The sequence below is a fragment of the Anopheles nili genome, chromosome 3 (genome assembly GCF_943737925.1).
Source record: "Anopheles nili chromosome 3, idAnoNiliSN_F5_01, whole genome shotgun sequence".
Classification (NCBI taxonomy): Eukaryota; Metazoa; Arthropoda; class Insecta; order Diptera; family Culicidae; genus Anopheles; species Anopheles nili.
Genome location: NC_071292.1, coordinates 64,785,080 through 64,802,321, shown reverse-complemented (window position 1 = coordinate 64,802,321; position 17,242 = coordinate 64,785,080). Strand labels below are relative to the sequence as shown.

General features: G+C 38.2%; 1 protein-coding gene across 1 annotated transcript; it reads left to right on the top strand.

The window, feature by feature from the left end:
- The first annotated feature begins 412 nt into the window (after positions 1-412).
- LOC128726981 (UDP-N-acetylglucosamine--peptide N-acetylglucosaminyltransferase 110 kDa subunit) lies at positions 413-16,537 on the top strand. Its single transcript, XM_053820835.1, has 8 exons — positions 413-526; positions 1,330-1,525; positions 2,264-2,474; positions 2,587-2,770; positions 2,850-2,918; positions 7,493-7,689; positions 13,250-15,352; positions 15,442-16,537. Exons 1-8 carry the CDS (start codon positions 413-415, stop codon positions 15,704-15,706), a joined length of 3,339 nt encoding a protein of 1,112 aa, XP_053676810.1. The 3' UTR covers positions 15,707-16,537.
- The last annotated feature ends 705 nt before the right edge of the window (positions 16,538-17,242 follow it).

Genomic DNA, 17,242 nt, shown 5'->3' with positions numbered 1-17,242 from the left:
AATCGGTTGCAAGTGCGTTGAATGCATCAAGTGTTTTCTCCCACTGGTCCCTGATTAGCAACTGTGCGTGTTTCGGGTTGCTGTGGAAATACGGTAGAGCCTCGCACAAACACATCCTTTCCGATAGAATCGATTTTCAGTGACACACGATCGTTCGAAAGGGAGTGTACTGTTCGTTTCAAGGCAGCTAGTCTGATTATAGTCAGCAGCCAGGTCACGAGAGCAGCCCTCGTCCCACCCGGGTTTGACATAATCGCGATTTACGTCGTGCATTTCTGAATAAAAGCTACAACTTTGTGCAAGCTCGTGGACCAATTTAGTTTTTCATCACCGCACAACCATAAAATCCTGCTGCATTTAGTTCTAGTGGCATAAGAGTGACGGTTTCGCAACAGCGTCCCCGTGAGAAACAATGTCATCAGTGGACAATGCAGAAAATGGCGTAGGAAAATATTATCAGACAGTGTACTACGTTATTACCAACAACAACAGCGATCAGCCGGACTCAGTGGAAAATTTACACTCGGTAAGAATAATTTAGAGTGGCGACACGGTGGAAAGGAACGCCTTGCCAATCAAAATAACGAAAAGGCCTGCAATGGCGAAAGTTGTGCAAGGTAAAAGCAAATGAATTGTTTGAGGTCATTAAAAAAAAGCTATTGAATTGAACGAGGACGCCTTTATCACAGCTCAGTTGCGTTGTTTTTTATAAAGAAAAAGTGTAGTAACACTCTGGTAATTCTGGCATTCTGGCAATGGCGCTGTGTTGGGTTTTTGTTATTTTTAAAAGGCTTTCTAGAATGATCCCTGCTCGGACAATTAATTAGGCGACAGTTCGCATGAACAGTTCGTTGCACCCGATGCAAGTGGAAAGTTGAAACGAGAACTATAAACGCGATCGATGAGTTTTTATGCACACGTAAGCGGAATGCGTGCGCACTTCCAAAACGAGTGCTCAGTGAGAGCGCCATTCTCATGCCACTGGTCAGAGTAAGCGAGAGAGAGTCATCGTTCAAAGAGAAGGATAGCTGCCATTAAACTCTGCCGCTTAGAGCAGCATAGCAAGCCACCCTTTGATTGACAATGATTCTGAGAAAAAGATGGCGATGATCGGGAACGCTCCACGATAATAGGGAAGAGTGCAGCACTTTGGAACGCTTTTTGTCTACTGGGGTGTGCTGCGTTGCAATCAGTTCTCGTAAAGGTGTTAATCTTGAAAGTGCAGTTTACATAACAGTCCGTATTAACGCCAGCAAACGTGTAATTCTCCGATTTCACTGGTTCCGCAACATTGGACGGATTTTTGACGTTCGTCCATTGGGATTACAGATCGTCTCAGCCGTCGATAAAGCAATCACACGAAAGCGTCGCAGAGAAGAGGTTGTAGGCATGCAGGGTCAAATTCCCGGCGCGGTACAAACTCAAGGCGGTTCTCCACAGGCCATGGCTGCCCAGCAACAACAACAGGCACAGCCGCAAAATATATCGGTGAAAATGGACCCTACAAATCAGCTGTCTTCCGCAGGTAAGCATTGTGCGTGCGATAGCCTTAAATTATCTTTTGTTTTTAGTTTGTGGCATTTTTGCCACCATGGGTAATAATAGGGAAAAAACCATACTACCATAGGTAGCAGAAAAAAAAGGTTTTATTTTACCGTACCGTTCATCAACAGGGTAGTGTGATTTGATGTAATAGTTAAAAAAAATTACAAAAACAAAGCAAAATTTGTTTGTTTCTTATGTGCTCAATGTATATTAGAAAGATTCATTGAAAACAAGTACATACTATTCATTTGGAGTTTAAAGAAAAACTAATAGGCAATCATAAGGTGGAAGTATGATAATTCACCAACGAGATATTCTCGTTTGCTCGTCAAGGACAAACCGTCGTCATACGACAACGCGCATATTGATTTTCCCACTAACGTCCCGGTCACGCGCTAACGGGTCGCTCTCTTTCACGCTAGTGTGAGCACTTTCTTGGCAGATGTTGCAGTTTTCTCGCTGCAACGTGACTCCGAAACTTGGCGATAGCAGAATTACAAAGCAGCGAAATAATTCTTTGGAACACATCCCATGTAACGGACGATTGTTACGTTGGTTCCCACTCTAACCTTTGTCCATTGTCCATTTTGTGTTGTACTCAACTGTTAAACTTAGAACTAAACTTAACTGACTTTTTAATGTTATTGAGTCCGTGTATATGAAGTATCTAATATGTTCTTAAATGTACCATAAATTGTCAACTTCTATTTTATTACAGGTTTGTTGGAACTGGCGCATCGCGAATACCAAGCGGTGGACTATGAAAACGCTGAGCGTCATTGCATGCAGCTATGGCGCCAGGAAAGCAATAATACTGGGGTGCTCTTGCTGTTATCCTCAATACACTTCCAGTGCAGACGACTGGACAAATCTGCGCAGTTTTCTACACTGGCCATTAAACAAAACCCTCTGCTCGCCGAGGCTTACAGGTATGGATGGAGTTTACCGGCATTTACCGACCAGTTCAACAGCATTGTGAAGGTTTCTACAACTAATTGTCAACTTCTTGACACATTTTTCTGTCGTTTTACACATTCGTAGCAATCTCGGGAATGTTTATAAAGAGCGTGGACAACTGCAGGAAGCCCTAGAAAACTATCGACATGCAGTACGTCTGAAGCCAGATTTCATTGACGGTTACATCAATTTGGCCGCTGCACTAGTAGCAGCTCGTGATATGGAACAAGCAGTTCAAGCATATGTCACGGCCCTACAATACAATCCGGTTAGTAGTGTTTTCGCCAGATCCTGCCGTGCTTTGCGAACAGTGGTAATAATTTTAACAATCATGTTCTGTATTGCAGGATCTGTATTGCGTACGAAGCGATTTGGGAAATTTGTTGAAAGCGTTAGGACGCCTAGATGAAGCAAAGGTAAGTAACATAAAGTATGCAACTATTCCTTTTTTGCTCTTCATTCTTCATTCCTTCATGGCACTGATTGCGTTGCGTCAATGGGAGTGTAATTGTTTAGCTAAAGTCTAAGAAGGCAAACACGACCGACTTCAAATTTGCCTTGCAATCTGCAATTACCTTTCGCATACTGTGTGCATTATTATAGAAAAAAAGTATTGTTTCGTTGTTCGTACTCATTCATTAGACAAAACCTAAGTAGTTTTGATTAAAAGGTATTTCCACATAGTCATTGCTATAAAGCAAATTTTAAAACAATAACGGCGATGATTTTTAATGACAAGTTCATGCGTACTGCTTCTATAACAGGGCAAGAGGTGCTATGTTAATAATACACATATTCAAGGGGTAATTGTATATTTGCTCTGAAAGAATGTTAGTTGTCAAAAGCAATATAAAACACAACCACCGTCGCATTTCATCATTCATGTTATTGAAAAATCGTTTAGAATTCATTTAAATATCATTAGCCCCCTGCAGATATTTTTATATGTTTTATATACCAAACGAGATGGTGCAGTTTCTACGTGGCGCAAATACGGAAGCGCGAAAAGCGAAAAAAAAAACAAAACTTATTGATTGTATATGGTTCTTACCCAAATTATTTCAGCACGTGAAGCGGAATATCTTTAGTTTATTAAATAGCATGGCAGTGATCGTTTCAATCGTGCGCTGAACGGGACCTGTTTTGACTGTATTTCCTAAAAATAGCATAAAGCGATTGAAGCGTTCCATGCATTTTTATGTTATATAGCGATTGCCGTAAGGATTCAAGCGATCGTCATTTAGTCGAACAGAAACGGCAGCAATGAATACAAGAAAAATGGTAGCTGTTGCACCGACGACTGTATGCAGAAGTAGCCGACGGCGTATGAGACATCGTAACAAAAACTTGAGATCCCCTTTCAGGTGTTCTTCTGGATGCAGTTGCACCAGGTAACGTAATGTGTTGGATGCTTATGTGGCAGAAATTGTTTTGAAATCTCCTTTTGTAAAAATGTGAAAGCTATGTCTTGGTGGTACACTCCTAGAGCTATTTAAAGAGCTTTTTAAAATATCCACCCAAACAATTACGATAGGAAGTCAACAAAAATCGTTCTTGCCTGATCATCTAACAATAGTCATACTTATTTAGAGTATGCAACGGTATCCAAGGCGTTATATATTAAAAAAGTATCATGTCTAGGGATCAGAACTAATTTAAAGATGATTGAACACATACATTGCTCTTTTGTTGTTGCAAAACAAACATATTCTGTGATGTAATACGGCGTAGTAATTAAACTATTGAAAACACATTTTCTTCGAAATAGAACACCACCTGACATAAGAGCATATATAATGTTTTCAATCAACTAACAATAAATCCATACGTGAAGTTCTATGCACCATTCCTTCTAGATTTCCGTTGATGCGGTTTACGAATGCGGCGGCTACCAGAATCCAAATATCTTCCAATAAGGGGTCACCCTTTAAAACATTTTAAAGTCCTAGCATTAGTTTATTAGATACTGATTTCAAGTTTTATGTTTGTTGTCCACCGCCATCAGGTTTCAGTTACAAAACCACTAATCTATTTAAAAAACATTTAATAGTTTTTATTATCAAAATATGTCCAATAGATTTCAATATAAAAATATATTATTTAAAATTTGATTGTGGGTTGTAATTGATGCTGCAGGACGTTCGGCAAAACCCTACCTAATAAACAGCTGCCCAAAGAAGAGACAATCTGCATGATATGTAATGAACTTGACGATTAGTTTGCAATTGTTTTTCAGCTTTGACAGATGCAGACACGATAGAAAATGAATGAAGCAATGGAAGAACGAGCAGAATCCGGTCTTGTTTGACAGATTTTCTCTGATTTTTGTCTGCTGAACTGTATTTCTATTTATTAGTTTATAGGCATCTTTTACACATTTTCTCACATGTGCTTGAAGGCTGAAACAAACCTTTGCATAATGTGATAAGCTTTTACAGCAGTACATCAAAGCATTATCGTTTCAAACAATGTATCACACTTCTTCAAAAGAATTGTTTGAGGTTTCAAGCACCTGATTGAATCAATCGATTGTATAAATATTGTAGCTTTGATTTTAAATTTTTCTTTTCTTTATACAATCAATCTCTTTTGATGCTTTTTACAGGTTATTCTAAAACTATTGCATTTGTATCAATATATGATGATTTCCATATTCTATATGTTCTTATGTAATTTGTCAAATAGCTATCAAATTGTTTTCAGCAAATCTGCAATAACAGTACTAATTTATTGAATAAGTTTTGTAAAGGATAATCGTTTCGCTGTTAATTTGAAGTAGCAATTACAGGGATTAGAATGGATCTTCTTCTTCAAAACCTTTCTCCTTAAATAGATGGGCGAGATTGAACGTCGCAATGGTAAGCTTTAATCTCAATGATTATTTTATAAATTATGTAGCTCTTTAAATCTGCAGAATTTTAAAGTTTATGGTCAATCTTTTAGTTCGAGCCTATGAAAAACAGAAACATGTTACAAAGAAAAGGGAAGTTTAATAATTATTAAAAGAGCAACGTAAAATACGCAATCCATTATTTGCGATCGAACGATAAAAAGCTTTCTTGATCAACTTTAGTCTACTTTGGGACGGTTTTTGGTTGATTGTAACAACTCAGTAAATTTTTAACGAAATTTCAAATGAATGTAATTATTTTATTTCTTCGTTAAAATTACTTTGTAAAATTGAAAAAAATTTACTTTGTCGTGTATTGAACAAAGAGTTGACAAAATGTTAACAAATTTCAATTATTCATTGAAATATTTATAATTTCTCGTGATGCTTAAAAATTTTTTATGTTATATTTTTCATACTTAACGGACTTATTACTTTTGAAATATATACATTAGAAGAGGAAATCATCATATATTTAAAAAATCTACTGCCTTTCCTATTTCCAGAGAAAATCTGTCAAACGTCACATTTTGTTTCTGCATATTTCAAATTGTACTTGAATACATATACTAGAATCGTTCCCATTGCTTCACATTTCTTAACGAAGTGCACATCTGTAGAGTTCATAAATTCATATATTTATTTTTTTTCCTTCGTTTTGTCTATTGAATAATTCCTGTGGAAAGTGATATTAGCTATCCAACCTGCCATCTCATTCTTAAAAGAACCTTTGGAAACATAGCTGTCCCGTTCCCTGAGGAAAACAAAATAGAAAAATGTATAGAAAGCGAAAAACAAACAAAATATTTTCTTAGGCACATTGTAGCTGTTTAAGGTTGTTCTGCAACGTCCTGCCGCTCAAACCACCAACGGCACACAATTTCCATTCACTTGCCTCGCCATTCACAGCGATCATCTTGTACCTTTGTGGATTTCGTGTGCACGGCGTGCATTTTTTCCATGTCTTCTTCTCACTGTATACACCTTTACGAGAAAAATGAAGGAAAGCGATGTCGGGCCACTTCATTTACAGAATAGGGTCGCTATCCGCGGATAAGCACAGAAACAGCAATGATGCAGCCATCGCCGTATTCGTATACTAAATCAACCCAAAACCCCCCTCCATTCATGGTGTTCTTGTGTTCCTCTTGACTGGTCCGATAGCTAGGCTGGCGCAGGCGACACTACAGCTCTACGAAGGGATGATACGTGCGTGCGTGTAGATTTGCACTCAAACACTCGAAAAAAAGGGTCCGAATCAGTTACTCTTCAAATGAGGAGGAAGTTCGTAGGCGGGATAAGAGTGCATTTACACATGACAAAACGTGACTACTGATGGAATGAGAGCCAGAAAGTGGTTGCATACGACACACGATGATGTTAGATTAGCCTGGTATGCAGTGAATGAGCTACTTTGCGTTATTCAACGATTACTATTGAAAATAAAAAATGGCAAAATAATTATGCAACGGTTATCCATGAAAAATGGCGTTATCACAAACATAAACTGAGCGGCGATAGTAGATGCTGTTCTTGAATAGTCTCTCATATACTATTACTATCAATTGTCATTTTATTTTTATTTTGTAAAATAATATGCAAACTAAACCTTTATTATACCAACGGTCGTAGAATCTCAATCACTTTCTGGCCTCATTACGTCGTTTCCAAAAGCTTCGAGCGTGTTTCGATCAAGCACATGTTTTTTCATTTGTGTGATATAAACCATACGATTTATTCACCATTTTAAGTAATTTATTTTTGATTTATGCATTAAAAAAAATCACACCAAACATGGTTTTGGTTCATTCTCATGAGAAAAAAGTAGAGGATATAATCCATAAATCGATTGATTATGTATTAAATATTTAAAACGAAATTTCGCGCTTTACTAATCTGTTTTTTTTTATCTTCTCTTTTTCCCATTCTTTTTGGTAATTTCTATTGCGCTTATTCTCAATTGATCGATATAATTTTACGTTGTTTTTAAAATTAACATAACATTCCAATTTTGAAAACAACACTAAACCTACATAATATGCGACACATTTTGGTGCATGCATGTCGTCTGTGCATTACGATTGTTAAAACATTGTTTAGGCATGCTATCTGAAAGCCATTGAAACCAGACCAGATTTCGCAGTGGCCTGGAGTAATCTTGGATGTGTTTTCAACGCGCAGGGAGAAATATGGCTGGCGATTCATCACTTCGAGAAAGCAGTTGCACTCGATCCGAACTTTCTCGATGCCTACATCAATCTGGGCAATGTACTGAAGGAAGCGCGCATCTTCGACAGGTTAGTAAAATAAAATTAGCAATAGATGACTAATCATTAAAACTAGTATTCTGTTTCCTGAACTAGTACTATGAGTTGTTGCCATGTACAACATTGTAACAGTTTACATTGACTAAACTGCAGTTCTTACGACACATAATTCGTGGGGTTGTGAAATTATCAAACTTTGTCGATTTCCTAAGCCAACTTCTAACAACCAGGGACCGATATTATAAAAAATAAAAATACCACAACTCCTACTCTGGCAGCGCGATTTGTGTCAGTGTCTGCTTTTGAACGTGTCTGTGTGCATGTGAATCAGGAGAGAAGGACACTTTGCTTTGATGTCATGACATACTAATGATCAATCACCAAGGGTATGGTTCTCGATGGCTCCTCTTCTGTCCATCAGTATTAGTCGGGTTGAACTCTGAGCGCGTTCGACAAGGAGGAGGGAGACCTCGGCTTTGTTATCTTATTTGTCAGCGTGGTGTTTGAAGCGTATAAATTTAAAAGACAGGTTCTTCGCTTCAGGCCTGAGAGAGTTTTTGGTTGTCCATGAAGCGAATCAGTTTTGTATATGCCGCCCCCAATGTATCCATAGATAATTTATATCGTGAATTGTATCTCATTGTTTGAATGTACGTACCCCCATGCATGCGTTACACAAGGTATAACCTAAGCAAAGATGGTAAATGTTTAATAAGGTTTTAGCTAACTGCGCCTTCATGTTCCAAATCGTGTCGGTATGACATGCCCACGTGGATTTAGTAAAATGGTTCATCAGGCATATGGAACAGTTTGTCATGTAACATCAGTTTCATCGCTTGTTTTTTGTTACTAGATTGTTGATTCACTGGAATTAACTTTCATATTTGCTTATGCATTATTTAGTTATCCACCACCTGGTCGATTGCAGTGCTATTATGGATTTGGAACCTTGATTCCTAGTGGTCTTGGTGTTTTTCCTTTCTGAAGAATTTTCATGCTCAAAAAATATACCATAGAAAGATTTAAATTTAGATTTCTTAATGATATTTTTTAGTGCTTTCACTAATATAAATGAGTGGATATATTTCTTCTCGTATGGTACTAATAGTTTTTTAGTTTGCATTCGGAATGATAGAGAGTCGTGTGTCAAATGGATAGGATAGGTTGGCATCCTGATTGCCTAGGCAATTTCTTTGGAAATTACTCTCGTTCGAGTCCCCTCCGTGATTGCGACGGCAATCTGTCGTTCCATCAAACTCGTACCCCTGACGGTAAAATATTTTTCCCGGCAAAAAAATCACGCTTCCCCGATTCGATTCAACTCGAGTTTGAAGTGCAAGTGCTCATACGCACCTGGGGCGACGGCGGCGGTAGTTGGCATTATTCTACGATGTATTTGCCCCGATGAGTTCTAAAGAGTAAAGAGTTCTTTGTCAGTACCGTCGTTACCTCTGCCGCCTTCGCCTAAATTGTGAATTTTGTTCAAGTGTGGCTTCTTTCCGCCAACTTCCATATTTCCACTCTTCATGGCAGGTAACGAAACAGACGTCTTAACAGAATGTTTCACGGTGACTCAAGATTTGTAAACCGTTTGGAAAACTACGTCCAACGTTTGTTTCAAATGCTGCAGGTTCGTGCAGTATAGCATGGTTCACCTAAAACGCGAATGCCCGCCGTTGTTCATACAAGTATAGTTGACTGACTGTAGATGGCTGAAAAGCGTCTCCTTCGCGCTTCGCGGTATCAGGATCTAGAACGAACAATAATCTGCGCGGGAAAGAGAAAATGTGTGAAATCGAGATCCAGTATGTACCAGTATGGGGTTTATGGGAGAGAAAAAGAAATAACTGTGGTGGGAAATTTCAAGAGAGCGACATGAAATATATTTTGAGAGAACGGATTTGTCCTTTTGCTTGTGCAAATGGAGGAACAGTGTCGTTTTGGCCGAGACCGGAAACGGTTGTACTTTCAAAAAGCGTGCTGTATCATCGATGTGTTCTGTATTATACGTTAAGAATTATAACGACGAAATTGTAATAATCTTGAATTATTGGTATCATAGTGCTTTCAATCAATACAACTGCACGTTAAATATTAATGAAAGTTGATGCAAAAGTGTATTTTGTTATATATTCTGTTAAGATGTTTGAAAGGAACATTCAGTTTTAATAACAGTTTGTTAAGCTACTATGGATGAATATTTCAAACGCGATTTACAGTAGTTGTCTGGTGTTAAACGCCCTATACAATTTTAAAGAAACAAAGTAAATTGCAATTTCTATCTGAATAACTGTGCTTAGTGTATATCATCAAATTTGTTTTCGTAATTCCTGATATATGATCAATCAACATATTTCATTGAAATTGGCGTAATATTTGTGTTTTTCGTTGGTGACTAGTTCTAATTTTATTTCAACTGGCACTGCATTGCACTATTATTTTAAAATATCCAACTGCATGTGTCGTCAAATCTAGGCGGGAGAAGATATTTTGGTCACGACTGATAATTTTAACGGTCTCGAACCATTTCTAGGAGAACCGTCATATGCAATTGCGAATCATGAATCGGAAATCTTACGAAAGACTCCTAATTATAACTTTTATGACAGGTGGACAAGTTTACTCCGAAGCCATTAACTTGTAACGGCAAGACACTGTAATTAGAAAGATAACGTAAACAGAGATATACGTCCTGATCAGAAAACATATGAATCAATATTCTTTCAATTATAAACAGCAAAAATGTGAGCAATACATTTTCATTATATATCTTTTCGTATGATAATACAGGAAACATTTCGTGTGCTAGCATCTGTATAAACGAATATTGAAATCAGAATCGAATTGTAACGTTTAAGTGCGTTTAGTAGGATCCTTTTCAGACCCTAATTGGATCAACATCAAAAGGAGAGTACAGGTGTGTTTGCATGGTAAATTTAATTGCACAGCTAGTAAAAAAGGCCTCCATTTTGCCTGTTCTATGCCGTGAGAAAACCTTGATATACTTGGCTTGGATCGTCGTTGACATTTAATTTATTCATATTGGCAAGGGATTGGTACGTAGCTCTAGCGTATAAAAAGAAAAGCAAATGTTACACGCTGCGACAAAAGGTGTATCTTATTTTAGCAGTTCCACAGAAAATCATTTACCACCACAGGGCGTTTGGTTCTCCATTTGGTCATCGACAGTAATTTCCTGTCAGATCCGTGAAGTGAAGCGTTCCATTGTAGCTAGCAGGATAGGACGCTGAGCGGAGTTTATTTATTTTCTTCGGTTGGGTTGTTCCTTGGGGAAATGATTTGGTTCCAGTATTCACTTTGGTATTTCACGTATTATGATTGTCTGGTTCTCTGTGCGTAAATGTGTGGATGCTCTCGGCAAAAAGTTTCGGCTGATTTGCGAATTGCTGCCAAATTGTGAACCCACTTCCATGCTAACGTTAAACACAGTATATGTGAAATCTACTCAAGATACTACTGATCGAGTAGATACTGCTTTTCAAACGAGCTGTAAAATTGTACTAATTACATGCGATTTCTAGCTCTCATTAAGTACATATGCCAGAATTGCTCCTGAAGCGTGACAGTTAAGAATACAGTGCAATAATTAACAGAAAACCGGCGTCATAATCCAAAGAGAAAAGTAGAACGATAAAGCATGATCTTCCCGCTAGCGGTGTACAAAGACCCGCTGCCAAATTGCATTTGTCAGTGAGGATGTTCAACGACATAACATCCGTGCGTACAGCAAACATTCGTCGCCAACTGTGCAGCGTGAGAAGCCAGTGCAACGTCGAGTAGAGGTGCAATGGATTACCAGTGTATTGTAATTTACACCATCGTACGGATAACGCCGTACCATCCATACAATTCTCTCTCCGAGCTGAAGGCAAACCAAGAGGGTTGTTTGGATTGGATTAAGTTCTACATCAAAAGGTTAGCAAAAGTGTTCGTTATTAGAGGGAACGATGTGGATTAACGACAAAGCAGATATTGATGGTTTGTGTTATAAATTCCATATAAAGATGAAAGTTCCATGTCGCTTAGCTTAGAACGTGGTAGAATGTCAACTACTTGACAAAAATGCGTTAGAAATTTCTTGATACAAAAACAATCAGTACGAATATATGACTATGTTGCTAATATTTTGCCCACGTGGATTTGGTGCTTTGAAATTGGTTTGTTCTCAGCCATTTTCTCCTGTATGTATTGTATGACAAAGATTATCCTCTCCGTGTCGTGCGTTGGTGTTGCGTACTAAGATCCGCTCAGTGCGAAGATATGTATATATATATATATATATATATATATATATATATATATATAATATATATATATATAATATATATATATATATATATATATATATATATATATATATATATATATATATATATATATATATATATACATATATATATATATATGTATATATATATATATATATATATATATATATATATATATATATATATATATATATATATATATATATATATATATATATATGTATATATATATATATATATATATATATATATATATATATATATATATATATATATATATATATATTTAATTTTTAACATTCAGAATCGGCTACGGTTGTTTTCAGGAGCAGTTTATTATAATTCTTCGTCCTTTGCTTTGCTTCTATAAAACAAATGATTTTGGGCAACTGCTGACTGGTATGTGTTTGCAGAAGCTCTGAATTAGAAGAGAACACATTCTTTCTAGAGCTGTAGATTCTTTTGTTATGGTTATTAATTCATCAATCGTTTGTATATAACTGTATTTGTATTCAAAAAAAGGTTTTGTTTAAAATAGATAAGATTGTATACTTATTCTAATGTATTTTTTTATGTTTTAAAAAACATGCATTTTAGTTAAATCTGTATTTTCATTTATTTATTATTGACACAAATCATTGCTAAAAATCGACCCAATTACCGTTACTTATAGTTGCCTTATGAGTTTCCCTCAAAGCAGATGCGCGCTTGCTAAAAATAATCTTATTGATGTAATGGAATTTATTAAACTTCCTGTCAACCTCCACCAGTAGGCAGGAAATGGGTTGATCCGTATCGACCCGTCTGGGAAAACGCGAACACACAATCACTCATCGTAAACGAATGAATCCTGTCGATGCTCGCCACTCGACATGCTTTCCTTGCAAATGATAGGAAACGAAGGAAATTGAGAAGTGATTCTTAGCTTCTGGAAAACGAGATTTAAGTTTTGCGTTTGGGAGATTTTGATCTTCACTTAATCCTTGTAAACCTGTTACAACAAAATATGCAAAATTGCTTTCAATTGATCCATTTATATATACTGTTTAACCCACGTTTGTGCCTTACGGCGAGGTCTCAACGAATGATAACTTCAATTTGATTGTTCTCAATTTTGAAGGATGTAAGAATTGCTGAATAGAGAAAACTATTTTCATAATAGCAGATCAAATTTTAACATTTAAGTTTCAAAAATGGGGACCTCTGTTCAACGAAACAATATCTTATGAGTAACAACATTAGCTCTAAGTATGGTAGAAATTTAACAGTATTTTTTTTTCATTTTTTTTCTTCAATTGCAGAGCTGTTGCTGCGTATCTGCGAGCGCTAAATTTATCGCCGAACAACGCTGTCGTGCACGGAAATCTAGCTTGCGTGTACTACGAACAGGGGCTGATCGACTTAGCCATCGATACCTACCGACGGGCGATCGACTTACAACCAAATTTTCCTGACGCTTACTGTAATCTTGCGAATGCATTGAAAGAAAAGGGACAGGTGAAAGAGGCGGAAGAATGTTACAATATTGCATTACGTCTTTGCCCGAATCATGCCGATTCGCTCAACAATTTGGCCAACATCAAGCGAGAGCAGGGCTATATCGAAGAGGCGACGCGACTCTACCTCAAGGCACTGGAGGTATTCCCAGAGTTTGCAGCTGCCCACTCGAACTTGGCTTCGGTGCTGCAACAGCAGGGCAAATTGAACGAAGCTCTGCTACACTACAAAGAGGCTATACGCATCCAACCGACTTTTGCCGATGCGTACTCAAACATGGGTAACACTCTGAAGGAGATGCAGGACGTAGCCGGAGCACTGCAGTGTTACACACGTGCGATTCAAATTAATCCAGCCTTTGCGGACGCCCATAGCAATCTAGCAAGCATCCACAAGGACTCGGGTAATATCCCGGAGGCGATTCAATCGTACCGGACGGCTTTAAAGCTAAAGCCAGACTTCCCAGATGCGTACTGTAATCTAGCGCATTGCTTGCAAATCGTGTGTGATTGGACGGATTATGAGACGCGTATGAAGAAACTAGTGGCAATCGTAGCGGACCAGTTGGATAAAAATCGGCTACCGTCGGTGCATCCGCATCATTCGATGCTCTATCCGCTGTCACACGAATTCCGTAAGACAATTGCAGCCCGGCACGCAAACCTATGCCTAGAAAAAATCAACGTTCTTCATAAACCACCCTTTAAATTTGGTCGCGATCTGGTAGGAAGACTGCGTATCGGTTACGTGAGTAGTGACTTCGGTAATCACCCAACATCGCATCTCATGCAATCCATTCCGGGGTTGCACGATCGGCAAAGAGTAGAAATTTTCTGCTACGCCCTTAGCCCCGATGATGGCACAACGTTCCGTGGAAAAATCAGTCGGGAGACAGAGCACTTTATCGATCTCTCGCAAACACCTTGCAACGGTAAGGCGGCTGATCGCATTCACGCAGATGGTATCCATATCTTGGTGAATATGAACGGCTACACAAAGGGTGCGCGAAATGAAATCTTTGCCCTGCGACCAGCGCCAGTCCAAGTTATGTGGTTGGGCTATCCTGGAACGAGCGGTGCCTCGTTCATGGATTACATCATTACGGACGCTGTCACGTCACCCTTATCTCTCGAGTCTCAGTACAGTGAAAAACTCGCTTACATGCCGCACACCTACTTCATCGGTGACCATAGGCAAATGTTCCCACACCTTAAAGAGCGCGTGATCGTTAGCAACAAAACACAGAACAGCTCATTGGCAGATAACGTGGCCGTAATTAACGCAACCGATTTGTCGCCATTGGTGGAGAACACCGAGGTAAAGACCGTCCGAGAAGTTGTACTAGCGAACAAACCGGTCGAGATCCAGCACAAAGTGGCTGAATTGCCCACGACAACTCCGATTGAGACCATGATTGCATCCGGACAGGTACAGACTTCCTTGAATGGTGTAGTTGTGCAGAACGGGTTGGCAACGACGCAAACGAATAACAAGGCTGCAACTGGTGAAGAAGTGCCACAGAACATTGTTGTAACTACGCGACAGCAGTATGGCTTGCCGGATGACGCGATCGTGTACTGTAACTTCAATCAGCTTTACAAAATCGATCCATTAACGCTACAGTCATGGGTTACGATATTGAAACACGTCCCTAATTCGGTTCTATGGCTGTTGCGTTTCCCGGCTGTAGGTGAAGCCAACATTCAGACCACTGCTCAACAGCTGGGCATTCCAGCGGGTCGCATTATCTTCTCCAATGTTGCTGCTAAGGAAGAACATGTACGTCGAGGTCAGTTAGCTGATGTTTGTCTAGATACTCCGCTTTGTAATGGACACACGACTTCGATGGATGTGTTGTGGACAGGAACACCGGTGGTAACGCTTCCTGCTGAAACTCTTGCTTCCAGGTAAGAAAAATGCCATTCATAAACCGTTTAATTGTTTCTTGTAATAATATATCTTAATTGCCTTGTTCCAATTCGTTTTTCGGTTGTAGAGTTGCCGCTTCCCAACTAGCAACACTTGGTTGCCCAGAATTGATCGCCAAGTCCCGTGCAGAGTATCAGGATATCGCAATCAAGCTTGGAACAGATCGAGAATATCTAAAGGCTATACGAGCCAAAGTGTGGTTGGCTCGTTGCGAAAGCCCCCTATTTGATTGCAAACAGTACGCTCAAGGGCTGGAAGCGCTGTTCTACAAAATGTGGGAACGATTCGCGCGTGGAGAACGGCCTGACCACATATCCGCAAAAGAAAAATAGATTGCAATGTGAGCTACATTCTTCGCGAGAATGAAAAAGATTAATTGTTCGTTTGATTTAAGCATTTTTAAAATCATTTTTCTTAATGCATTTCATTGCAGCGGAAAAAATGGAAAAGCTATTTTGTGCTTTGCTTATGTGAATTTGTGTAAAAGGTAGGATTTTTGTTGTTTTTCTTATTCAGATTTTCCTACGTTAGGGATGGTTGATTAAAAACAGGTATGGCAAAGCTTAGGTTTTACGTTCGAAGCAAACAATTTTATAGTCGACAGTTAATGCACTTAGATGCAGAAATCTTAATCGCAATAATAGGTAACCTGATATTTTCTTGTCGGTTCGCTTTTGGTTGTTCTTAATTTCTATTTAATTCCTATAAAAATATGCCTAGATAAAGTCAGTGGTATTTCGTTCGACATCGTTTGTTTCACACAAACTTAAATGTGTACATAGTAATGATAAAGTTCCAAATTTTTCGCGTCTGAATTCAAGACCTTATTCCCGAAGGCAAACACTGTTAGAATGTACTGAGCGGATTGATATATACTTTATGGAAGCAGAAATAAAAAAATGAGATTCATTTTTTTCTAAAACAAGTGCTTGTAACTTACGACATGAATATATTATCTGCAACTCGCTGTTCAACAATATAGCGGCCAACGGTTTACCGAGGCTTTGTTCCATATTGTATATACCTGAAAGTTTGTCCACATTTTACCGAACCGTTGAGAAGTAGGAAGGTCAGAGAGTCGCGTATAAGGTTCTTTTGATTATATTTCTCTTCAAGCTGTCAAGAAACACTAGATAAGGTTTTTGAATGTATGTTAAAATATAAAAAAAAACAGTTTACATGTGTTATTTTTATTTATTCGGTATTAGGCATTGCCTAATTTTTTCACAGACTCGCTTGAAACTGCATAGATTTGACTTGATGCTACATATCCGAAGTTTTGAAACATTCTTACTAATCAATCGTTAGTTACTGGTCTTGGCCTGCTCCAAGAGAAACCGAAATGGCTCGTACTAATCGTGCACTATCGTCAACAAATCATGTCGTTTTTATGGACGCCTCAACGCCTTCATTCCATTCCGTTTCGTTTTGCATGGTAGATGCCTTCCATATCCATGTGAACGGCCTACATGTATTTTACGGACGTTATTTTCACATTATAACTTTGATTAAAGTATAAATTGATTATATGTTATGAGATACAACTATTTGGGTTTGAATTTGTTGCAGATATTTTTATGTGAGGTATTACTTTGTTAATTTTCTATTTAATCTTTATAACAATATATTGTTGAACCCTAAATTCTTTAATGCACAAGACATTAGTGAACCGAAACTGTAAACTGTTTATATTAGTATTTACGGTAGGGAGTTAAAGATGTACATTTCCATTACGCATTGCAATAAATAGTAGGATTTAAGTTTAGGAATGCCTGCCCGCCAAGGATAATGCAGATTTGAAAGCCAGCTGACGTGTCGTTTATTGGACTTGCTTATGTCAAAGTATTTGTCAGCGAACGTATGTGTGT

What these genes read in the sequence shown, in the direction of transcription:
- LOC128726981 (XM_053820835.1), top strand. Translation starts at nt 413, where the DNA reads ATGTCATCAGTGGACAATGCAGAAAATGGCGTAGGAAAATATTATCAG. An exon ending in CGGCCCTACAATACAATCCG is followed by an intron (nt 2,771 to 2,849) that starts GTTAGTAGTGTT and finishes TCTGTATTGCAG; the next exon opens with GATCTGTATTGCGTACGAAG. An exon ending in GACGCCTAGATGAAGCAAAG is followed by an intron (nt 2,919 to 7,492) that starts GTAAGTAACATA and finishes AACATTGTTTAG; the next exon opens with GCATGCTATCTGAAAGCCAT.